Source organism: Girardinichthys multiradiatus, chromosome 10 (assembly GCF_021462225.1).
Source record: "Girardinichthys multiradiatus isolate DD_20200921_A chromosome 10, DD_fGirMul_XY1, whole genome shotgun sequence".
Lineage (NCBI taxonomy): Eukaryota > Metazoa > Chordata > Actinopteri > Cyprinodontiformes > Goodeidae > Girardinichthys > Girardinichthys multiradiatus.
In genome coordinates, this window is record NC_061803.1 from 8,703,844 (window position 1) to 8,729,381 (window position 25,538).

General features: G+C 37.6%; 1 protein-coding gene across 1 annotated transcript in view; it reads right to left on the reverse strand.

Moving 5' to 3' along the window:
• Nucleotides 1-3,450: 3,450 nt before the first annotated feature.
• LOC124874689 (SH3 and cysteine-rich domain-containing protein 2-like) overlaps nucleotides 3,451-25,538 on the reverse strand; it is a 41,969-nt gene continuing 19,881 nt past the window's right edge. Inside the window, exons 4-11 of the mRNA XM_047376158.1 lie at nucleotides 12,078-12,162; nucleotides 11,875-11,987; nucleotides 11,727-11,790; nucleotides 10,170-10,225; nucleotides 9,929-10,017; nucleotides 7,741-7,792; nucleotides 5,512-5,649; nucleotides 3,451-5,302 (exon numbers count right to left, since the gene is read on the reverse strand). Coding sequence (XP_047232114.1) covers nucleotides 5,204-5,302; nucleotides 5,512-5,649; nucleotides 7,741-7,792; nucleotides 9,929-10,017; nucleotides 10,170-10,225; nucleotides 11,727-11,790; nucleotides 11,875-11,987; nucleotides 12,078-12,162 — 696 coding nt within the window. The 3' untranslated portion in view covers nucleotides 3,451-5,203. The remainder of the gene's footprint in view (nucleotides 5,303-5,511; nucleotides 5,650-7,740; nucleotides 7,793-9,928; nucleotides 10,018-10,169; nucleotides 10,226-11,726; nucleotides 11,791-11,874; nucleotides 11,988-12,077; nucleotides 12,163-25,538) is intronic.

The window sequence follows — 25,538 nt, forward strand, 5'->3', positions numbered from 1 at the left end:
AGCACCTTTGGAGCAGCGCACCATCTTGGGCCCCAGAATCAGCTATTTTATGAAATGTTCATCTAACTTGATGTACTGCCAGTTGCACACATTTCTATCTGCCTCGGTGCAGAGATAAAAATCACATTTGATCCACTTCGATAACAGAACTGGGTCATGATTTGAGAAATGTTCCTTGCACCACAGCAGGGAGAAACACAAGCTCACAAAGAGACATGTTGCTCTCTTTGCCAGCTTATTCTGTGGTCTGCCAGCAGCTCCACTGTTGCAAATGATTTTTCTTGGGATTTAATCATGTTATTTATGGTAATTAAGAAAAAGCTGTCAAGTTGTCAGCTCAGAGAATTTGAGGAAAGAGGTTATAAAAGGAGAAAATTTCTGTTCAAATAAACAATTTGTGCAATTAATTAGTAAATGCGAGGTTAAACTGCACACTGTGAATGAATGTTTTATGTTGTGCTCAAATGAGGGGCAAATTAAGAGAGTTTTAGGTTTTGTTGTTTGTCAATTTGTCAATGTTGGACAAAGTTGATGTTTTTGTCAAAACATGAAGTGCTTTGGGAAAGAAACAATAAGCATGAACATGTGTCGGACTAAAAACTATCTGCTGTGGTTAGTTGAATCTTTATGGTTTATATTTTCTTTTGAGACATCTGAGTACGTCAGTTTTTAAGTCTTCCCACAGATTTTGAATTAGATTTAGGTCTGGACTTTGAATGGGCCTTTCTACCACATGAATATAATTTGATACAGCTATTACGCTGCATTCTGGCTGTCTGTTTAAGGTCATTGTCCTGTTGGAAGGTGAACCTCCAGCCCCTGTCTGAAGTCTCTTACAGCTTCTGACAGGTTTTTCTTCAACATTGTCCTCTACTTACCTCCATCCATCTTCCTATCAGCTCTGATCACCTTCCCTGTCTCTGAAGGAGAAAGGCATCCCCACAGTATGATGCTGCCACCACCACCATCTTTCACAGTAAGGATGTTGTGCTCATAGTAGGTTTTCCAACACACACAGTGTTTGGAATGTTGGCCAAAAATATTCTGGTTTCATCTGATCAGATCACCTTCTTCCACATGTTTGCTGTGTCCTCAACATGGCTTTTGAAAAACTTTAAACTGGACTTCTTATATCTTTCTTTCAAAAAAAGCCTTCTTCCCGCCATCCTTTTAGGAAGACCAGATTTGTGGAGTGCACTATGAATAGTTATCCTGTTAACACTCTCGCCTGAACTGTGGATCTCCACAGCTCCTCCCGAGTCACCATGGCCTTATTCAATTCAATTCAGTTTATTTATATAGCGCCAATTCACAACACATGTTGTCTCAAGGCACTTCACAACAGTCAGGTACGTACATTCCAATTAATCCTAACCATTGAACAGTGCAGTCAGAGTTAGTTATTTATTCAAATTGGATAACAAGTTTTTCTGTCTAAGGAAACCCAGCAGATTGCATCCAGCCAGTGACTTGCAGCATTCACTCCTCCCGGATGAGTATGTAGAGACAGTGGACAGTCACTGGCGTTGACTTTGCAGCAATCCCTCATACTGAGCATGCATGTAGCGACAGTGGAGAGGAAAAACTCCCTTTTAACAGGAAGAAACCTCCAGCAGAACCAGGCTCAGTGTGAGCGGCCATCTGCCACGACCGACTGGGGGTTTGAGAGAACAGAGCAGAGACACAAAGAGAACAAAGAAGCACTGATCCAGGAGTACTTTCTATGGGAAGGAAAAGTAAATGTTAATGGATGTAGCTCCTTTAGTCTATCTGTGTAGTTATGCTGCTATAGGCTTAGGCTGCTGGAGGACATAACGACCACTTTCACCCTCTTCGCTACATTCTCACACTACTCTCCAATTTTGCATTGTTTGCTGTTATTTCAGCTTTTAACCTTGTTCTCTCTTTTCTCTTCCTAGTAGCTACACCTGGCCTGGCTCTGTGTCTGCCTGTGACACCTTTCTGGAGGGGGAATCGTCCGAGCTTCTGCTGGCAACAACTTAATGCTCACCATCTACCGATGATCCACATAGCCCTGTCTTTCAGTGTTTAACCCTTTCTCTCTCCTAGACATGGAAATTGACTGAGCTTTTACTGTAACTAACTCTATGTGCTCTCTTTCAGACTCTAACCTTGAAAACTGGCTCAGAGTTTATCTGTTCTTTCTTTCTAGGTGAAACGACTAAAGGAGCTACATCCATTAACATTTACTTTTCCTTCCCATAGAAAGTACTCCTGGATCAGTGCTTCTTTGTTCTCTTTGTGTCTCTGCTCTGTTCTCTCAAACCCCCAGTCGGTCGTGGCAGATGGCCGCTCACACTGAGCCTGGAGGGAATGCTGCAAGTCACTGACTGGATGCAATCTGCTGGGTTTCATTAGATAGAAAAACTTTTTATCCAATTTGAATAAAAAGCTAACTCCGACTGCACTGTTCAATTGTTAGGATTAATTGGAATGTATGTACCTGACTGTTGTGAAGTGCCTTGAGACGACATGTGTTGTGAATTGGCGCTATATAAATAAAACTGAATTGAATTGAATAGTCGTTTCACCTAGAAAGAAAAAAACAGATAAACTCTGAGCCAGTTTTCAAGGTTAAAGTCTGAAAGAGAGCACATAGAGTTAGTTACAGTAAAAGCTCAGTCAATTTCCATGTCTAGGAGAGAGAAAGGGTTAAACACTAAAAGACAGGGCCATGTGGATCATCGGTAGAGGGTGAGCATTAAGTTGTTGCCAGCAGCTTGGACGATGCCCCTCTCCAGAAAGGTGTCACAGGTAGAAACAGAGTCAGGCCAGGTGTAGCTTCTAGGAAGAGAATAGAGAGAACATAAAGTTAAAAGCTGAAATAACAGCAAATAATGCAAAATTGGAGAGTAGTGTGAGAATGTAGCGAAGAGGGTGAAAGTGGTCATTATGTACTCCTTATTGGCTGCTTCTTTCATTAATGCTCATGTAGCAGTAGTGCCATACTCTATTTTTTAAACGATGGATTAAACATTGCCCTGTAAGATGTTTAAAGGTTGGGATTTTGTTTCACAACCTAACTTTTCAACAGCTTTATGCTTGACCTGTCTGCTGTGCCCCTTGGTTTTTGTGGTCCTCCTTGCTCACTAACCTCTGAGGCCTTCAAAGAACAGCTGTATTTATTATGAGAGTAAATCACACACAGGTGAAATAATTAGGGGATTTCTGAAGGCAAGTTGCTGAACTGAATTTTATTTGGGGTTACTAAGTAAAAATGACTGACAATAAATGTATAATGCATTTTTCAGATTTTTATTTGTAAGAAACCACCGTATAAATGGTAATGTACCGGTTGTGAAAGGTTCAAGTTATGAAGGTATCATTACTTTGCAGCAGATCTGTCATCAATTTCTTTTTTTCAGTCTTTTTATTGAAATACCAAACACTAAAGGAGAAACAATTATTTCTTAAATAACCAAAGACACATTTTGAGGGTTCATCCAACTTTATTAGCATATTTGAGGATCACATGATGACCAGTCATGCTAAGAACTAGCCTGGTAAGTGTGCAGTTTGGTTAAAATGGTAATTGTTATCCTGAGCCAATCCTAGTTCTAGTCAGGATTATATTGAAATAGTATGGTGTATACACAGAACAAGCAATTTCAAAGTCCAGTTTTAAATCTTTGCAAAACTACTGAGTGGCAAAGACACATTGAGCTTGGAAATAAGCTGTGTACAAAAGGAGAGGGACTAGAACTGTTGTGCATAGTATCTTAAAATATTTGTGCTGACAGGGCGAGATGGTAATTTAGCAAAGAGGTGCATACATACTGCAGGTACATGAGACAATAAACAGGAATCTCCCACAGGTAATAGAGAAATTAATGCCCTCAGTTGGCTCCTGCAAAGCTGCAAAACGCCATGTTAGCATGCTTTCAGCAGCTAATATATATATATATATATATATATATATATATATATATATATATATATATATATACATATAAAGTGTTTTAAAAAGGCTATTTACAAACACCCTTAGGTATAAATGTAACATTTTTACATAAACCAAGCCTTATAATTTCTGACAGAGCAATAAATTAAGTTTGTGAGGTGATTATGTCATCAATTATATTTCCACCAACGTGTCACAGCTATAAGCTATTAGTTGTCTGTGGAAACGACTGACAGCGTTTAGCACTTTTTTTTTACCAACCTGAATATGGCTTTTAATCGATCGCTCTGGTTTATGTACTCTCTCTGCTCTTTCCTATGACGTATGTTAATAATACAGGACATTACATACAGATAAATTATGTTTATGATGTAACAACTGGATGCAGATCCTTATGGTTAATTGAGCTACATAGAAGAAAGTGAAAATCCAAACTCACTACATTATTGTGTGTGTGTGTGGGGGGGAGCATTTAAAGGGCAAACCAAGAGCTCCCCGAGGTGCATGCAAGTATTTGTCACATTGAAACTGTGAAGAGTGCAAATGTGCCATACTGTTTCACAGAAGAGCATTTTGGGATGCAGAGAAAACCCTCGAGTGTGCACTGTGTGAGTGAGAGAAAGGTGTGTTGTGACTTTGACTGGACCAAGATAAAACAGAAAAGATTATTATTATTATTATTACACAGTAATACCTGAATCATTTTATATTCAAGTGCAAAGTGTATGCACGTTATAAATCTGAATTACGTCAAACCTAGGCCATGTGACTGAAATTAATACAGGCAAATCTGTTGTAGTTTTTAAACTTCACTCACTCTATTCAACCAAAACTGGTGTGCACAAGGAACAATACACATCCAGTGTATTATCGTATGTTTTCTTTTCACAAACAGCTTGAACATGCCTTGACATCATGACAAATAGGTCCTTTCTCCTTTTTGGGAGTGAGTGGCCAGTGTAGATGGCTAATGAGGTAGCCAGAGTACCTTGACACACTCTCTTGAAAATAATTGCTACATATCCCTTGTGAGGATATAAAAAACCTCACTTTGCTACAAACAAAGTAGCTCTGAAGAAAGTCCTGGTTGTCCTAATCTTCAACCAAAAAGCCAAAACTGGAGGCGGTTTTCCACTGAAGCTGTAGCAGCGATATTTGGATGGGTAGAGGAGGGTGGATGGTTGTCAGTAAGGTGCTGGCTAAACACTCCTGAGTATTCCTCCATCACTGTGAGCTTCTTTGCAAAATCTGAGGGTCAAGGAGAGATATGCAATATTGCTATCATATTTCTAGCAAAAACATCACAGGGACAAGGCCTCTCTTCTTCCCGCTGGTCAACCGAAGAAAGCCGTCAATCTCCTCGTTTTTCCCTATGCAGATCTGCAGAGGGGGAGGAAAGGGGGGGGGCAGAGGGACATAAAATAGGAGCAGGGGTGAGACAATGTTTTTAGGACCTGGGTGGAAACTGAGCAGTTGTTGAAAGCTACAAACTGCTGTCCTTTGTAATTTTAACACTTTCTGCATTAATTTGCATCCACTTATAAATAAAAATGTGTTGATTTTGTGTGTGTATGCAGACAATTGCTCACCTGATTCTCTTTCACAGTCATCTGGCCTTTGTCTCGGTTGCCATGGAAAGCAGCGGTGACCTTCCACACCCGCTCACCAGGCCGGACCCGCTGGACAAAGTTGGCTGGGAAAAATCCCACCATGTCTTTGCTTTTCCCCTGGTAAACAGAATAGAGTCACACATCCACAAACATTCTGCCTGCTGGTATGCACAGATGTATTTTGGTATTGTTCTGACCGATTATTCTGAAGTTAATGAATCGCATAAAAATACATTTTGAATAAATGTATTCGTATTGGCATTAAATTCACAATAGCTGTCACTAAAAACCCAATTAACCTATACATACAAAGAAATGAAACCATACAAGTCTAGGAAATGATGTGTAATAAAGTGGAAAGAAACAGGGAATAATTATTCAATACATGAAGAAAAGAAGCTGCAAAAAGGCACAGCGACCCTCAAAATTCTAACTGTGTAGAAAGCAAACCTGTTAACTTAAATTAACTCAGTCCTCGACACAGCTGCCCCGTGTTTGAGTCCCAACCTGGAGACCTTGGCTGCATGTCTTCCTCCTCTCTTTCAAACCTATTTCCTGTCAGTCTGCTTTCAAAATAAAGGCTACTAGTGTCACAAAATAAAAATAAAATAATAATAATAATCACAAGAGCTGTCCAAGAGCCAAAGAACACTGAATAGGATCTTTAGAAAAAACAGTTTTTCAGTGAAAACAATAAGTAAACCAAGCAATGACTCCTATGAACATCACTGCGCTAGTCTGCACTGCTGAAGAAAAAAGCATTTTACATTTTAAAGTTTGCAGTAGATATTTTGGACAAGTTAATAAAATACTGACATATTGTAGAATAATCAGATGAGACAAAAATGTTATACTTTGGATGTCACACAGCATGTTTGCAGGAGAAATAGCCCTGCCCATTACCCCAAAAACATCATATCAAATGTGAGGTTTGGCAGTGGGAACATCATGAAGTGGGGCTGGTTTATTAGCATAAGGTATTGGCATACTTTATACAATAAAATAATATATTGGGGAATTCTACTAAATAAATTTGAAAGTTGAAGACAACGTTCTCAAACACACATCCAAGGAAACGTTTGATTGGTTTCAGAGAAAATATTACTGCTAAAAAGGCCTGGTCAGTCAGCCAACTTGAATCCAACTGAAAATCTATGTAAATAACTGAAGATCAGAGTGCAAAGAAGAAGCCCCAAGAACCATCAAGATTTAAGGACAGGGTTTGTGGACGTATATGTCAAAATCACACCAGAGCAATGCAGGAGAGGCCTTGAAATTGTTATTACCAAAATAGGCTTTTCTAAGTATACAGTAATTGCGTGTTCAATATTTACAACATACCACATTATTACAAATAACTTGATTTATGGACTAAATATCTATGTATGTGTATAATACGTGTTGTTAAATACATTTAGCGTAAATTTTATTTCAGACATGTCATGACATGTTCAAGACTTTATCTCTTCTCTAAAATAATAAATTTCTTAATGTACAGAAAACAAGTGGTGGAGTTCCTGCAACAATAATCTGTGTGATTATGTTTCGACATCACGAGTGCCGGCATCCACCTTTCCAGACCTTGACAGCCCTAGGGTTAGCAGCCATAAGAATCTTAATACTTTCAGTTATGATTATGTGACTCGCTGCCTAAATATGCAACTCATCTGTAGGCTGAATTATAACAATGTATTAAAGTTAGCAAGAAAAATCTACTTAAAGGGATTTTTAAGTTCTGTTTCTAAATTAGAGTAATCATCTTTAGGCGAAAACAAATTTCTCCTTGTAGAGTTTGTAGTTATTCTTATTTATTATCAGAGCAGTTTTTCTTATTTAAGTGAGCTTTCAAATGAAGTATATCACTGTTTAGTCACTTTTGATGTATGTCACAATAATAGGTGACATTATAAAACCAATGTGTTTTTGTAATTATACTGTAAATCTGCCAGTTTATCTAGGAAATCATTTAAACCACAGTTTTAAAATTTGATTTCTATGCTACTCTTCATTGTCTCTAAGCAGATCTGCGATGCTGAGAAGCACTTTTGCTTCCCAAAGTAGGGTGATGCATTATACATGGGTTACTGTATTTTCTACTCAATGGCAATTGGTATATTTATAGTGGTAAAGCTCTTAGCAGAAGGGTCAAAAAGTAGGGCTTTTGAAATATTCAGGGGATAAAAATGACTACAATGCAGTGCTGCCCACCTTCCACCAGTCTTCGTTGGAGTCGTCCGTGACTTGAATTCTGTCGCCAGGCCTGCAGGCACAAACATATTATCAAAGAATGCCCAGGACAATGTGACTTATTGTCATTCCCACACTTCAGGTGGAAAAAGGAGGACATGTCATTCGTTCTTTTCTGCTGGCATGGACTTCTATGGAGTTTTGCACTTTAGTTTCTTAAATGAATTGTCCTGGCTTGAATTAACTTTACCATTTAGAGTAAAACAAAATCACTACGTAAAGCAAAGAAGTCATCCATTCATCCATTTTATATACCCGCTTCTTCTGTACAGGGTCACATGAGAACTGGTGCCTATCTCCAGCACTCTCTGAGGTAGAGGCAAGGTGCACCCTGGACAGGTTGCCAGTGCATCGCAGGGAAACACAGAGACACACAACCATGCACACAAAAGTCATGTTTTTGGACTGTGGGAGGAAGCCGGAGTACATGGAGAGAATCCACACATGCATAGGGAGAACATGCAAACACCATGAAGAAAGTATCATGGAATGCTGGAATTTTGTAGGACCAACGTGCAAGCAGGAGCGTGGGAGTCACATGGTGAGTTGAAATGATTTAATAAGCAGGGAAACCAACAAGAACTCAAAACCCTAACAGGAAAATCTTGACAGACCCCAGGTCAGGAGTCAAACCCAGGACCATCTCGTTGCAAGGCAACAGTGCTACCGTGCCACCACAAAAAAATCATCAAGGAATAAAAATAATATGCTGAGCTTCCTTCTGATTACTGAGCTGGAATACATATCTTTTACTACGTATGTATTTCTGTGTCGCCACATGGAGCATAAACTGCCAACCATATGTCACAAGTGTGGGTTGTTTAATAGAAAACAATACAAGCATCATTTTCGACACAAATCATACGCTAACCATTTACATCTTCATCCTAAGTTTGAAATTGATTGCAAACAGAGTCAGGACAAAGAGGGAGACAGATGCAGAAAATCCCCCCCAAAATAGCTGTTGCTATGGTTTCTAGCAGAGAAGATGATAGTGGGAATGGATGAAATGGTTTTTAATGTCCACATTTCCATTTCACATAGCAAACTACAAACTGAGTTTTTTTTATTTGGAGTTGAAATGTTTTTAAATCTCAACAAAGCAAAAAGTTGTGAATGCAGCAGCAAATGTCTGCATTGCAAAATAATCATGTTATTGTAGACTGGGCCTGAATCAGCAGTCTGAGACTGTTCAGTGTGCCAGGGTTAGTGACAGCCAATTTTAGTTCTCTACACTGAGTATTAGACCTGATTTCAGCATTGAGGCTAAATATAACTCATTTACACGAGTCAGATATGTTTAGAAGTAACCATGATTTAGTTCTAAGTATTATACTGAGGGGTTAGACCAATCAAAACTGCCCATTCTGAACTAAGACTTAGAATTTAGAATTTGTAAGCTCCACCAAAAAATTTGAAAATTATGCAAAAACGCATTTTCAGAAAAGTAAAATGTCAGTTGTTCAGCATGAATCATAATTTTCAACCAGAACTTAACTCTCATACAGCAGTATTTTTTTTATTAAGTATTCACAGTCTGACATGTACAGGTTCTTTACAGTTAATGAAACTGCCTTGTGTACTAGGCCTAAGATGAGGAGCATTAGTGTGTGCTTAGAAATGTGGCTTTTTTAATTCTATTGCATTTTACCTACCATAATTTAATACGCTACACCTTTACAATACCCCCCACCGCCTATAAAAGAGATCACATTTTGTCATGTTATTACCTTTGTGCATTAAGCTACACTGAGAAAAAAATGCACCAATCACTAAGTGGCAAATGTAACTTTCTTTGCTGACTTGATTCTTTCACAAATAGGACTTTTAAGAGTTACTGAAATCATAAGCCTTAATTGTTCTAATGCCCCACACCTTCCTTCATTGTACTGTATCTTTAGATTAGTTGTAGGTGTATTACCACAATCAGCAGTTAGTTGTACCTGCTAAGATACAAAAACAATTTTCTGACATGCACTCAGTGCAGCTGTTTGTCCTTCCCAACCTCCCAGCATGTTCCTCCCTCTCCGTCTGAGCCCCCTACGATCATCCTGCTGAGCAGGCAGATGGTGTATGAATGTCCTTTCTCACCTGGCCACTCTAATTCATGCAAAATCACACATACAGTACACAAAGAAATCTCACTAACTGTAGTTCCAGGTCATTCTTCTCCTGAGGCAGAAACTTGTAGAGGGCGATATACGTGTGAATGGAGTGAACTTCTACTCGCTTTGGAGTCTGGCGACAATAAACATAAGAGATTAACAACTATCATCAAATTTGTCTTTGTGTAGAACCAAGAGACGAAAAGAGAGACTAAGAAGGACTCACAGAGAATACTTATTCTGATAAAAATAAGCTGAAAGAATAGAAGAATGCTGACTACACACCTTTAGGCTGACCCTGTCCTCTGAATCAGCCTTCTCGCTTTCAGGAGGGGTGAGCACTGGTGAGACATACACATAAACAAAGACAAAAAGGAAAAGGGGAAAGATGAAGGGAAGGATAGACAATATGAAGGGTCACATGTAAGAAACAGACAGCAGAAAGAGTAAAAGTGTAAAGTAAAGGCAGATATAAGAAATAGAGGAAGGGAGCTTCTGCCACTTTGTCACCAAAAGCAGCATGGCAGAAGTAAAGGTCAGGTACTGTATTGTGGTGGCAGAACAAAAAAAAAAGATCTTTTCTCCTGGGACTAAAGAGTTTTTTTGTCTACACAAAAAAACCTGTTCTGTAAATGATATTACAGCAGTCCTCTAAATTTATGACATTAAGTTTATAGTACCTCCTCCAGACACAAAAGAAGAGTGAACTGAAAAAATGGACGTATACCTCAGTCTTTTCATACTCATTACACAGATTCTTGTGCTAGAACATTTGAATTTTTTAGAATATTTTTGACATTTATAATAACATTTTCCATTGGAAATTCACATATTGTGCTAAAGCGAAATGCACAAAAAGAGTGCCACACTGCATCTCGTCAATTAACATACATCAGCTGGGACATTTAAAGCAAATTAGACATGTCATGCAGAAGTGCACTGAGACGGAACAGATTACTGGACTCTGATGCTTCACAATAGAACAGGTTCAAAAAGGATCACTGGGCACACCACCTCGGATTGGTTTTTTGATAAAAAATAATAGGGGCAAATTTGTTGATGCACATTCGACGCAGTTGATGTGCACTGCCCTTTTTTATAAAGCAGACTACCAAAGGGAAACTATTTAAAGGGCACTGTTCAAGTCATGCAGGTCGGCTGTTTATTCAGGCTGCTACAGCAGACTGCCCTCGTCAAGCCGCTCCTTCACCATTTTTCATCTTTGCATTTGTGGTCGTTTTGTACCCAATTTTTTAGGGGTTTGAAAAGGAAAAATTTGTAACCACCTTGGGGACGTTTTATTCCAACAATGTTGAAAAGCTTTTTGTTCTTTAGAGCTGTTGACCAGGTTTGGAAATGCTGGCAGCCTTTATTAGTAACTAAAACAATTAGCGCAGTAAGCATTAATACCTGTTAACATCAGTATCCTTGAATAATCCCTAGAGAATAAAGATCCTTACTTTGAGTCTGATATTTGTTAAGACAGTTTAAAAACAAATCGGCTGCATAATTACTTTGTCTTTGTGGTAAGTTAGTAAAATCCAATTTTGCATCGACTCCTCTCTCACACACAGTGTTATTTACCCTCTGCTTCTAATATAAATAAATAATGAATGTTTATGGCAGGAAAGCTATAAATAGATATTTTAAAACCTTTTAATTATAGTTTTTAAAGAGATTATTGGTAGGTCAAACATTAATAAAACACAAAGCTTAAAAATCGAAAAAACAATTCTCTGATGAGTGCACCTCTTGTAAAAAGTAATTTGGTTATACATTTCTAAAACATTTTCATCACCAACAGGATAGAATTAGCAGATATATGGAAAAAACTCAACTTACTTCCCGGAATATTTTCCTCTTCAGCAATAGGTTGGTTTTCTAGTTTACCTTGCAGTGTCTCTACCTTGAATAAAGACAGCAAAGTCAACAAAATTTCCCTTCAATGTCAGCTTTAATTTAAATGGCCTAATTGCTGTGTATTTTATACCTCATGACAAGGAGATTCGGAGATACTTCCAAAGCTGGAGCGACTCATCTGAGCCAATGACGTCCCATATCGCAGTGCCTCATAAATAGGGTCAACAATGACATTGTCTCTCTCTGTACACAGCCAGATAAATGGAACAGTGTTACTGAGACATAAAGGTTGTTTACCATTGCGACAGATCATTCAGAGGTTTCATCACTCACCCTGGGCAGCCGGAGCCTCCTTGACTATACTCAGCGGATCAATGGTTAACAGAGGAGAGCTGAAGTTTCTCTTAAAGGCTCCGGACTTAAATATCAGATCAGGAGAGATGCAAATAGGGAAGAGGAGAACAGCAGAAGAGCAAATGTTATTTAATAATGACAGATGATAAGAAGGTACAGCACGGGTAACGTGAAACCTTGGTGGTTTCATTTTGTTATATTGGGCCTTCATGTAACTTGAGCAATTGAAAATGCCTCAAGACTGAAGATATGGAGAGAGCTTAATGCTCTAACTTGGAGCTCTTTCACATTTAACCAACATCAAGAACAAGCAGCAACAGCCCAAAGTCATCCTATTTTCATGTTTATTTTCTTTCGTTACTGGTTGCTTTTTTAAAACAGGTATGTGTATGGTTAGTTGGCCCATGTTTAGTTTATCATGTTTTAGAAAATTGTTTTTGGAGAGAAGGAGTAGATAAGTAGGAGTAAGATTGTTCTTCTTTCTACTCATTTTCAGCAATTTTTTTGTCTTTTGTTGTTCATATTAAAATGTGTTGTATATTTTATCTGTTACTGAGTGAAATAAAATGTAATAAATAATAGAAAAAATCCTCCCCTAACCTTTACATTGCCAGTAAATGGGGAAAACAATGGTCGTGAATTCACTGCAAGACACCCGTCAAGTGCCATCTCCAACAAATGTCTAAATCTAAGAATAATTAGACAGAATTAAACAGGACTAAGCACACACTAAACAAAAATATGAAAACACATTCAGATAACACTGTTTGTTGCGATGTAATCAGATGTTGTGTATGAAAAATTTATTGTGAAACTGAAGTCTGTCTTGTGAGGTGGTATCCAGTTGCTGTCAGCTTGTGACTTTGTCTTGTGAAGTAAGTCTAAAAAGCTAGTATTATGGGACCCAGATTAGAAGGTGAGGGCGTTAAGCTTGTTGTATGTTCAAGGCTCTTATTTCAAAGAAAGAAAAGAAATAGGTCATGTTTCCACAGGTCTGAAAATTGCAGTGATCAAACCTCTTTTAAAGAAACCAAATTTAGATGCATAAATAATACAGACCTGACAGAGCAGACAGTAATTTAGCATGTACAACTGACTGAACACATGGTAACTGAGTTAAGAGTTTAAAATTAAACAAGATATTGAAAGTCACAAATATCCCAGACTAATTAAGGGGTTTTGACTGTTTGAAACTAATGTGCAAATAATAAAGACACTTGCATAATTTGCAGTTTTTTGAATATTGATTTGTTAAACTTGATTACTCTAAGCTTTGTCATCAAGCAAAACGTATTTTCACTTAATTTGTATATACAGATGTGTTGGATGGGTGCAAAAACTTGTTATCACTCATGTAAAAACCTTGGGTTGCAAGGCACCTGCACTATGCCTTCCTCCCTGTGTGTGTGAGATCATTGTTATCTCTGTGTGAACCAGCCTCCTTTCCGTCTCACACACATACACCCTGTCTGAACTGTCTGTTGAACTGTGCATATAAATAAAGAGAATAGGGTGTCAAAACTTTGTAGTTTCACTGCAAAGTGGGCTACCCTTGTCACAAGTAACTATGACTGTATCGTTCTTACCTCTGAGTTGACTAAATAATACCTAACATTTATTGGTCCTTCGAAGCCGGATTAATTCAATAACCTTATTTCTCTTTGCTTTAACAGTGACTCTGGGATCCGTGGGGGAAGCCTGACGTCGAGCGAAGCACCGCTGCACAGCCTCCTTTAGCCGGAGTGGCTGAAAGTCCCGGTGTGTGTGAATTCACACCTGGCCAGTGGGTTATTGCCTTCCTCTGCGCGGGGTGAATCTCACAGGGTCCAAAGAGTCACCAAGAAGTCAACTCCGAGGTGAGACAGTTTTAAAATACAGTTCATAGGAAAAGTACTTAACAGTCGTTGGTAGTGCGTCGCCGGTAAGGACGCTGCATTCGAATGGTTTTATTCCACCGTGAAAGGAATAGTGACAAATTTGGTACAATCCCGCCGTGAAGGGGATTAAAGAAAACGACTGAGGATTATTCCCCTGTGAGGGAATAGAGTAAGCGCTATATAAATAAAAGAAGAAAAGTACTTAAAAGTCGTTGGTAGTGCGTCGCCGGTAAGGACGCTGCATTGGGATGGTTTTATTCCACCGTGAAAGGAATAGTGACAAATTAAGGTAGGGCCCCGCCAAGAAGGGGGCCAAATAAAACGACTAAGGGTTATTCCCCTGCGAGGGAATAGAATAAGCGCTATAAAAGTAAAAAGAACGGAGTAAATTGAGCTCATAAAATAACACCAAGTTAACTTAGAAAAAATTACAAGGTACCTGAAACTAACTGTGTGACTGTGTTGTGTGTGTATGGAGGACTAAGCATTTTAATAGAATCAGCAGGATTCTGCTAGTCCTGTGTTTTCTTTTGCCCAGATTAAAACTACGTACTGGTGACTTTGGAGATTCAGGTCGGATTTCATTCCAGAAAATTAACACCGCTGCGAATTAGTCGCAGTAGAAGGGCGTGTTAATGTCCTCTCCTTAAAGTCTCATGCCAGTGACCTTTTATCTGGGACATTTATACTATAATTAAACTAACATAAAACATAATGGGGAAGAAACAAAGTAAACTAATTGACTTAGAATGGGAGGTAAAGTTTATGGAGAACTATGTAAAAGGAGCAGGTATGATCTGTCATAGATAAAAAATAAAAAACATGGGTTTTTGGGCAAATTAGATACAAAGGATGTCTTAAAATTACAAGGGGATCTAAAATTAGCAATAATGAAAACTAAAAAGAGAAAAATAACAAAGAACAATGGGGGAAGAACAGAGAAAAAGCTCTGATTTAACAGAAATATGTACACGATGGCATAAAAATACGGATTTTCAGGTAACTTAATTATCACTGAAATCCTAAAACTACACGGGGATCTTAAACTGGAGATTATGCATTCAAAAGATTCAAGAGACAATAAAAAACCTTGCCAGGTTATAATTTCAAAGGGGACTTTTCAGTCCCTGAGTGCTCACAGTTGATAAACAGATTAAAACAAAAAGATGAATTAAAAAAAACAACAATAAGAGCAGCTTTTAACTGACATAGCCATAATACTGAGGCCTTAAGAAAAGCACAGGAAAAAACTTTCAGCTTAACTGAAAACAAATAAAGAGGGGCGGACTGCCACCCATTCCAGGTTAGAATACCAAGGTAGCCCCAAATTATAAAGACTAAGAGATGGTTTTAGAGGACGTGGTAAAGGAAGTTAAAAGAGGAGGTGACAATGTGGACAACATGGAAACTGTCCAACTGGACAACCCAGTGAACAATGACTAGAGTTGTTAAAGAAGTAATCTGAGAGTAAATGATTTTGTAGGCAAGCATTAGTGATAAACAGGTGCTTTAAAAATCATTCTATGGTGTTATACTACTAACAATATCATGATAAAATGCAAAAGATTCATTTTACAGGGAAATAATTCCATATTTGGCTCAGATTGTGTGCATTCTTGATTTTTCCTCTTTGAGAGAAGTTAAATTTCAGCTCTGTGAAACGACCTTGACAAAGAGATGCAGCTGCCTGAAAACAAAGATAAAACTTCTGCAAACAGCAGAAGCCTGTCTCGGCTGAAAGGTCTGAAAAAAAATTGTAACTCTACCCTGCATGTGTCAAACTCAAGGTCCGCGGGCCAAAACCGGACCTCAGGAGTTTAGTGATTCTCTAGAAGTAGAGCCTTTTAATATGGTGATTGTGTGCTTGAATGTTATTTTGTCAATCAATAAGCAGTTTTGTCTACATTCTGCCACAATCTGCCTTTTGAAAATGTTTTGAATCTTGCTCTTTATGTATAAAAAAAAAAAGAAAGAAAAGAAAAATTGGCTAAAGTCTGCAGACACAAAATGAACTTGGATTGAAGCTCTAACTATGTTTATTTAATCTGAGATCCTCTCCAAATGCAACAGTATATGTCAGTCTACATGAGATACTAACAACTTCACCTACTGATATAATATAAAGATCTGAGTGAATATGTGAAACAAACAATGATGAAAGTTTTTCAACAGGTGATGCTCATCCAGGAGGAAGACAGTGTTCCTAGGAAATGCAGCTCATTCATTAACAATCATTTTTTCTCCTATAGGTGGAAGTTTTGCTGACTAATCATAGGCTGGATCTATGAAACATTATGTGCACAGACCAAATGACCAAGGTTCTGACTGACTTATGAACCTCACTGACCTGACAATGATAACATGACACCCAACAGACAACACCTTTAAGGTGGACCCACTAAGACCACCTTATTGATTCTTGGTGAATAAAAAAAAAAAAAGAATTGAAGCGTTCAAAACAGACCTAGTGGAAACAAAAGGGGTTATGAGGAAACAATGTGCATTTTAAGAATAATAGAAGTCAAATTATGTTCAAATTTTTGCAAATAAAAATTACTCTGACAGAAAAATAAGTAAGTAGTGTGTGAATGTGTGTGAATGGGAATGACTGATTTCATTGTAATGCATCTTTGAGGGACATTAAAAGCGCTAATAAAGGTCTGATGTTCTGATGATCTTTGCCAAATTTATATCTTAATAAGGTTTCCAGAATCTTTTTCAAAAAATCATTTAAAGATGGCAAAGGTTCTACCTCTACTGAAAATACTGATAACCATAAGAAAGTTCATAGACCCGTCTTGAATTTTTCCTAATTCTTTTACAAACAGGTTATTTAAACTTTCATGTGGCCAAATGTCTGTTTGACTTTCTGTTTTTGTGAAATAAATGTCTGTTTCATGTTATGTAAAAATTAGAGTCCTCAACATTACCATAATAATATTAGGTCAGTTCTCTATGGTAAAACAAAAAGATTTTAACAGATGTTTAGACTTTTTCCAGTCAGGTTCAAAATGATTGAATTAGACTCAAACTTAACATAAGATGAAATGAACCTTAACAGAATTACTGAACTGGACTGAAATAGATAAAACTTTAGTTAATTGAAACAAACTTTAGTTACTTGAACTAAATACAAAGCTGACTGAAACTGTATGTTGTATCTATAAAACAGGGTAAAACAAACTAAGATTATAAGATATAATATGCCCTTCATTTTTTGTGTTCATCAGTGAGTGAGTTTTTATTTTTTATTTTTAATAAGAACTAAACCAAGCATTATTTATAATAATAGCAACTACCAAAAATATTGATCTCATTTTTAAATGTAATAAGGACTTACTTTATAATATATGATAAAAAAGAATAATAAGAATTTGGAAAAACAGAGGCTTTAAACCTCTGCAGGAACAGCACTGACACTGTCAAAGGTGGATCCTAGTTACAGGAATCTGGAAGCTCATTCTGGCGTGGATAGTCAAAGTCCATCCAAGGACACATTTAGATGAGGCAGAGGGACAAATACAGGGCTTAGCTGAGAGCAAAGAGAGCAACATGCATCCTGCCCTAGCTGCTGTCCCACCTGAACTGTGGTCCCAATCATCAACTGATGTAGGGCTTATAAAGGGGTTCCCACCATACAAGGTTAAACTAATATCTGAAAAAAGGCCATTAGTCCGTCAATACCCCTTAAAGCCAGAAGCTGAAGAAGGTACTAAGCCAGTAATACAAGATATGTTGAAGTCAGGAATATTAAAAGAAGCACCTGACGCTACATGCAAGACATATCACACTGACATCGCTATTATTATCACAGCCAAACATAACTCTAAAAAGATGTGCCCTTTAAATCCAAGTACTCTAATACCTACTGCAGAAGATGGAAAACCACATTCTTATAAAGCAAAAGTTGAAGAAGACACAAAACCCAGACAAGACATTTCTCAAACTCTTATACCAGATTCATGTGTTGTGTTTGTAGATGGCTCAGCATCTAAAGATGAATATGGAAAGAATAGAGTTGGTTATGCAGTAACAACCATCGACAGAATAATAGAAGCTAAATCTCTACCCAATACATGCTCAGCCCAAACAGCAGAATTATATGCTGTAGTAAGAGCATGTGAATTACATGAGGAACAAATACTTACTATATACACAGACAGCCAATACGTTTTCAGATCAGTACATCACCATGCTAAGATTTGGCAAAATAGAGGTTTTAAAACATCATCAGGGACAGAACTAACTCATTTCAACCTATTAAAGAGAAAATGTCAGATCTGCTATTTATAGACACAGACGTGCTGAAAGACGTCCAACAGTCAGCACCCAAGACAGAAATAAAGGCCTGGCTAAAGAGAGGAGCACAGAAAAAAGATGACATCTATCAGATAGAAGATAAACCAATCCTCCCAAAAAAGTTATACAACACAGCGGCTACAGTGACACATTGGGAAGACCCACGTGTCAAGGGGGGAATATGTCACATCTGGTAAAGCATTAATGCTACACTATAAATATTTCTGACTATGCAAATCATTTTTGCAGATCATGCATAATTTGTTGCAAACACGGGGGAAGAAATATTGCCTAGTTGTAATAGATGAACCTAGTGACACATTTCTTCCCCACATATGGTATCCCACAGATTATAAGGTCAGATAATGGAACTCATTTTGTAAATAAATTAATAGATCTAAGTTCTAAAGCATTAGGGTTTCAGTTAAAGATTAAGGAAAACAATGGAAGAAACAGGGAGGCCATGGCCCGGATGCCTATCCCTGGTTAATTATGGATGAGAATAACTCCAAATCAAACTGGTCTTACTCCATTTGCCACCTACTGTACATCATTGTATGGCTCCACCCACTGTGTTCTGAGCCTGAGATCACGTGACACCAAGTTGCTGATGTGAATTTGTATTCTCAAAGAAATAGTACATGGCAGACCGTTTTCTCTGCCCTCTGACATGAATGAAATAGAGAAAGCACAACAGGAACCTTCATTAGCTGAGTGGATGAATAAAATGTTGCAGACAAAAGAAGAACAAATGTCCAGTGGTCTGCCGATAATCTCTGCTCCTATCCCACAGAATGAGGCCTGGAGACCTGGTCCTGATTAAGACACTCCACCGGAAGGATTGGAGCACTCCTTGGTGGAAAGGGCCGTTTCAAATACTCCTGACAACGCCCACAGTTCTGAAAATAGCAGAGAGGCCTTCCTGGATCCATAAAAGCCACTGTAAGCCAGTTTTGCCGTTACAGGAGCCAAACCAACCGACGGGGTAGCAGAGGAAGTCCGGGTTCAAAGATGGCCCAGCGTCTCAAACCGGTGAAGAAAACAGCTGATCTGCGCCCAATTATAAAATGGCTCTCTGTAACATGTGGACAGGACTGATAAGCCTGAGCTTAATTCTGGTAGCAGGACTCTTTCTCTGTCTAAAGCAGGATCCACAGGAGGTGATACCGAACCAGAAGAGATGGACATCAGACGGGACCCATCTCAGAACACTGACGGAAGAACATGACGCACATCCATTCCTACAGAATTTCTGGTATTGTTCATGGTGGCATATGCAACACTGAACCAGGTAGAAATGCACGAAAATGAAGGGGACGATTATGATGACATGTTGTAAATAAATCACATCAAAAGCCTGAGTGTACTCATACATTGTATTTCATAAAATAACCTTACAGCAGAAAATCGGAAGAAGTTGTTGCTTAAGTGAAATGAGAAAAAGTACAATGATGACATAAACAGGGCAGATTTTGAAATTCCTTTATTATGTTTCACTGTTTTCTTTAAGTATTATTCTTTTATTTTTATGATTTCAAGTATTATTCTTTTATTTTTATGATTTCAAGTATTATTCTTTTATTTTTATGATTTCAAGTATTATTCTTTTATTTTTATGATTTCAAGTATTATTATTTTATTTTTATGATTTCAAGTATCATTCTTTTATTTTTATGATTTCAAGTATTAATCAACATTTAACTTTTAATGGTCGCCGAGGGCGGCGGGGCCGTATGAGTATTTCCCACAAAATATAATCTGTTTACCGTCCGTGGGTTTTCGCTCATACAAAGTATTTTTCTTACTCGTTTTTATATTAAATGTTTTTACTTGTGATAAAAGGAGGGACTGTTGGATGGGTGCAAAAACTTGTTATCACTCATGTAAAAACCTTGGGTTGCAAGGCACCTGCACTATGCCTTCCTCCCTGTGTGTGTGAGATCATTGTTATCTCTGTGTGAACCAGCCTCCTTTCCGTCTCACACACATACACCCTGTCTGAACTGTCTGTTGAACTGTGCATATAAATAAAGAGAATAGGGTGTCAAAACTTTGTAGTTTCACTGCAAAGTGGGCTACCCTTGTCACAAGTAACTATGACTGTATCGTTCTTACCTCTGAGTTGACTAAATAATACCTAACAAGATGTAACCTGATAATTACATCCACTGTAAATAAAACAACCTTTTTTCTCACCTTCTGACAATGAATTTGACAAAACTAGTCCTGTTTTAGGTCAGTTAGCAAAGTTATTTCTATTTGCCAAATGCCAGAATAATGATAGAGAGAATTTCTTCTGAAAGAACTGATGTTACTGAGTCAGGTTTGCTTGCACACGCCTTGTCAGCTCTGCCAACAAATTACCTATGGGACCCATCAGGGCTTTGTGATGCCCACTCTAAAACACTGACTTTGTTTTTCTTAAGCCACTTAGTAATTACTTTGGCTGTATGTTTAGGGTCATTGTCCATTTGGAAGACCCTTTTGCACCCAAAGTTTAATTTCCTGGCAGTATCTGCCACCTACTTTGTGAAGATCACCAGCAAACCCCCGCACGTTACAGTAGGAATAATATTTTTTTAAGGTTTCAAGCTTTCCTCTTTTTCATCCAAATGTAACAATGGCCTTTATGGCCAAACACTTGTAATAATAGACCACAGGACATCACTCTGAAAGGTCTTGGTACCTGTGTGTACTTGCAAACTATAATCAGGATTTTATGCTGCTTTTTGAGTATGGGCTTCTTTCTCTCTGAGTGGCCTTTCAGCCCGTTAGTACAAGACTTATTTCACTGTGGATAGTGACACACTCTTACCAGCTTCACCCAGCATCTTTTGCTTTAGTTCTGATTTTGATTCACACGTTTTGCACCAAGACACATTAATCTTTGGGGGACAGTAACAATCTCCCTCCTGAACAGTATGTTCCCATGGTGTTTATACTTGCATATATTTATTGGAATAGATGAATGTAGCACCTTCAGCATCTCTAAACCAGGATTCTGGAGGTTCACCATTCTCTTCCTGATATCTTGGCTGATTTCTTATGATTTTCCCATGATGTAACACAAGGAAACAGTGTGTACATGCATTTGGCATTTAGGAAATAGGAATAAGTCGTTTAATCCTAACTGATCTAAAACAGGAAAGAGTTGGTCTGATTTCATTTTAAACAGTGAGAAAAAATTATTCGGTGTCATTTTATATAGTTTAAGTAAACATCTGGTTTCAAATGATTAGATCCCTATATTTTCATGTTTCTTCATTAAATTAAAACTGGTCTTCTTATAAAGGCTGGGTGATAATGAAATGAACATACAGAGGGTCACCCAAATAGAGATCTGTCAGTCTGCTGGGCTAAGCATTTGTCAGAGTGATATGTTATTGCACTTAACTTCTGTGTCTTCTGCTTTACATGGGTTGATGCACAAAGAACAGGGAGAGCTTCTAACCAATCACATTTAGATGGTATTTTCATTCAATATTACGCAGCACATTTTAACAGTGTAATAACAGCTTATAGCACTGATTCTAATATTTGGTTTCCTATGTATTTATATATATTAGAGTAGGTATTAGCCTTCTTCATTCCTTCTTTCATGTATTGTTTGCTAACATTAATACACAAAGTGAAATCTTTCTCAGAAAGAACACCACAAAACCTTTGCTGAAAATGAAAGCCAGCCTCCTACACCTAAAAGCAGTTAAAGTAAATAAAAGCCAATCTGGCCTTTGGGAAAACACATTATCTCCTGCAGTGTCAACAGAAGATCATGAGCTCAATAAATTAGATATTATTGCACTGGTGTATTTGAGGACATTTGTGAAAAGTACACACCTGCTCCCAACTATGTCTCTACCTTTTTTTTTTCCTCACAACAAAAGCAAATAATTGGTGTTGACATTTCTCCATGTGAACCTGTAGGTCTATGGGGTGTAGGTGGAACATACTCAAGCTGAATGAGCAGGTTCTGGGCATGTATTCTTCCCTTTATAACCTTTTGAAACGAAACATCAGCCTCTTATCACCTTATACAATATACACAAGTCACCTGTGTTGACACCAAAGCCCCAAAATAAACATATTTAAAGTGCTTTTACATCTGTTACAGGTAAGGTAGTTACTTGCATTGCGGTATTTATATACACTAGGGGACATGCATGTAACTTTTGCTGTCTCTTTCAAACCCAACATCAATCTGTACTAATCTGGATTTTAAAGGCTTTAATATCAGCCTTTTTGTAGCAGTGGAAATAGTTTTTAATTACGGCAAACGTCTGAGATAAAACGACAAAGAACTGTGTTTAATACTGTCATGAATATGCTCTATTCTCCAAGCAGAAAGCTCATAAAGCTGGTTACTTTATTTGCCCATTTCCTTCACTGTTAACTGTTAAAATGTTTTCAGTGAAATTAAGCTCCTTAAATACAACAGAAAAGAGCAAGGATGTGTGTGTGTGTGTGTAAAGCTTTTCTGCACTAGCAGTATTTTTTGTGCAGTGCTCAGCATTCCCAGCTCCCCAACAAAAGTATATTACATCTTAACATTTAATTAACATTGATTACTAAATAGATTTCATGATTCTGGAGTCATTAAAAGCTCCTTGATTCTGGAAATATTTTAAAGTGTTCAGTCAGCACATAAACTGAAAATGATCAAAGGGCTATGAAGTTTTGAATTAAGTGCTGAAAAAAAAAAGTATCTACTTCTCACAGATGTCTTCTGTTCTTGCTTTGTCATTTTCCAGACCCTTAAAACAAGTTTTAATATCAAACACAGAATAATTTTGCCCCACTCTTATTTGAAGAATTGTTTTAATTCAACCATTTCGAAAGGTTTTTATTAGTATAGTCAGATTGAACCCCTTAATGGCAGATTTTTTTAACAATTCTATTAAAAAAATCCTTTATTTGTGTGTCTGCTCTTAAACAGTAATTATATAAGGTAAAGATTGTTAATTTAAATAAAAATAAATGTAGATATTTAGTATGCATGTTAGCAAATTATAGTTTGGTATATTTCTGACCACTAGGTGGCAACAACATTCAATAGGATCTTTGGAATGTGCTGAATAGCGTTAGCCTCATAGCATAATTGTCTATATTTTGGCTTTCTGTTACAAAATCAATAAAAAGTATAATGTGGTTGCTGGAAAATTTGTTTTTTTTTGTTTTCCAAAAAAAGTTCAAATATGACTTAGACAGTTATGCCATAAGGCAACGATATGTATCAACAGGCTTTTGATGGTTTGAGGTCATTCGCAACCGTAATCTAAATAAGGGCAGAGTCCAGACTTTGACTAGGCCACTCTAAAGCTGTCATTTAGTTTCTATGAGCCATTCAGAGATAGACTTGCATTTGTGCTTTGGATCATTATCCTGCTGCATAACCCAAGTGCGTTTGAGGTCACAAACTGATAGCAACACATTTTCCATCAGGATTTTCTGTCAGAGAGCAGAATCGTGGTCCCATCAATTATGCCAAGTTGTCCAGGTCCTGAAGCAGCAAAGCCACCCCAGACCATAACACTACCACCGGCAGATTTTATTGGAGGTATGATTTTAATTTTCTTCTCTTTCAATGAAATGTTGTGTTAGTTTTATGCCAGATATTAACAAGATGTACACCTTGCAAAAAGTTTCACTTTTGTTTCATTAGTGCACAAAATCTTTTGCAAAAGTTCTTGGACGTTCTCATGATGTTTTTTGGAAAACCTCCTTTTGTATTTACTCAGGTTGCTTTTGTATGATAGCAAAAATTATTTGATGATCTGAAACATTCAAGTATGACAAAAAAATCAAAATTAGGAGAAATCTTTAGGAAGCAAATACTTTCTTATAGTCCTGTATTTCTTTTTCATTTTCAACTAAGCTGCTTTACACTCAGTTGTGCAAATTGTCCTATTTAAATTTCTTAATTAATGAAACAAAAAACTCGCTTTTTAGCTCTCTTGGTGTGAGCAGTGTAAGGATGGAGGTGGCAGATTAATCTGCAAGTTGCCAAGTAAGGTAGTCTCAGACAAAGTTCACACATGGCAGAAATAATCTTCATGTTTAACTTGACGATGTCTGAAAACAACTAAATACAGCTGTGAGCACCCTCAGCGGGTTTTGCAAATGGCTGTTCTCAGACCACCTATGCATGTGGCTTGGAGCACTTTTACCTGCATTCTTTTAGCAGTTTGAATCAAATCTGTCCAGGGACACGCTGCAGAACCGCCCACTGACCTGACATGACTCCCTTCAAGCTACAGAGTTGTTAGTTGATCATTTTGCAGTTGAAATAAATGAATCTATAAACAGTGTTGATAAAAATCATACACTGCTTAGCTGAGATAATGTTTGAATAATTACATAGATCAAGGGATGATTAAATGTATCTGTGATGCTACAGAAAGATCAATAGACCTGCTAATCTCCTGTTTATTCCTTAACTGTCAGCCGACTCTGTGACGGCAATGTGTTAATTTTCATTTATAGTGGATAAACAAGGTCTGATCCTTCAAAATAGATTTTAATACCAGGTATGAATGGTTTTCGTACAACCTTTATCTGAATCAGTGAGAACACGTAAAGGCCAGGTCTGAATAGGGCCATAGAGCTGAAATTGGAAAGTAGATGTAAAGTGGAGGCTGGCAAAAGCAGCATTATATTATAACCAGCACTTACTGGTTTCACAACTTCAGGCGGAGTTTTGTTGGCACATATTGTTGGAGGTCCTCTTTGTAAACGTCTTATGAAAGGCCGCAACATGGCACACATAGCTGTGTGTCTTTGTGGCCACTGATTTGTGAAATGACCTTTATGAAGGTTAGTATGCTAAGCCGATCTATTCCTCCAAGGCTCTGCTCCCAGTGGCCAGCTTTAGTTGTAGCTCCCTCAATGCCTTTGAAGCACCAAGTAATTCCAAGAGTTTGGCTGTTTTTTTTTCACTATAAACCAATTTTCCACAGTCTGTATTTTGTCTAAATTTAAAACATAAACTGCCACTGAAGCAATCATCTTAATTAATGTCTAAAAAATGTTAAATTCAACTTTGTTCATGCAAAACTTTAATTTATATGCATAACTGCTGCCTAAAATCCTTTCTTGATGAGTGTGCAGTGATCGAAAAGGACACTGAATTGGTGAGAGCATGCACATCCTCGAGGGACAGTGTTTGCCTCAAACACAACAAATTTCACACTGAATTAGGCAGACCAGCTGGTACAGAGAGATATTGATTTTCCAGCAAAGTTTAGAAGGAAGGTAGGAAATGTTGCAT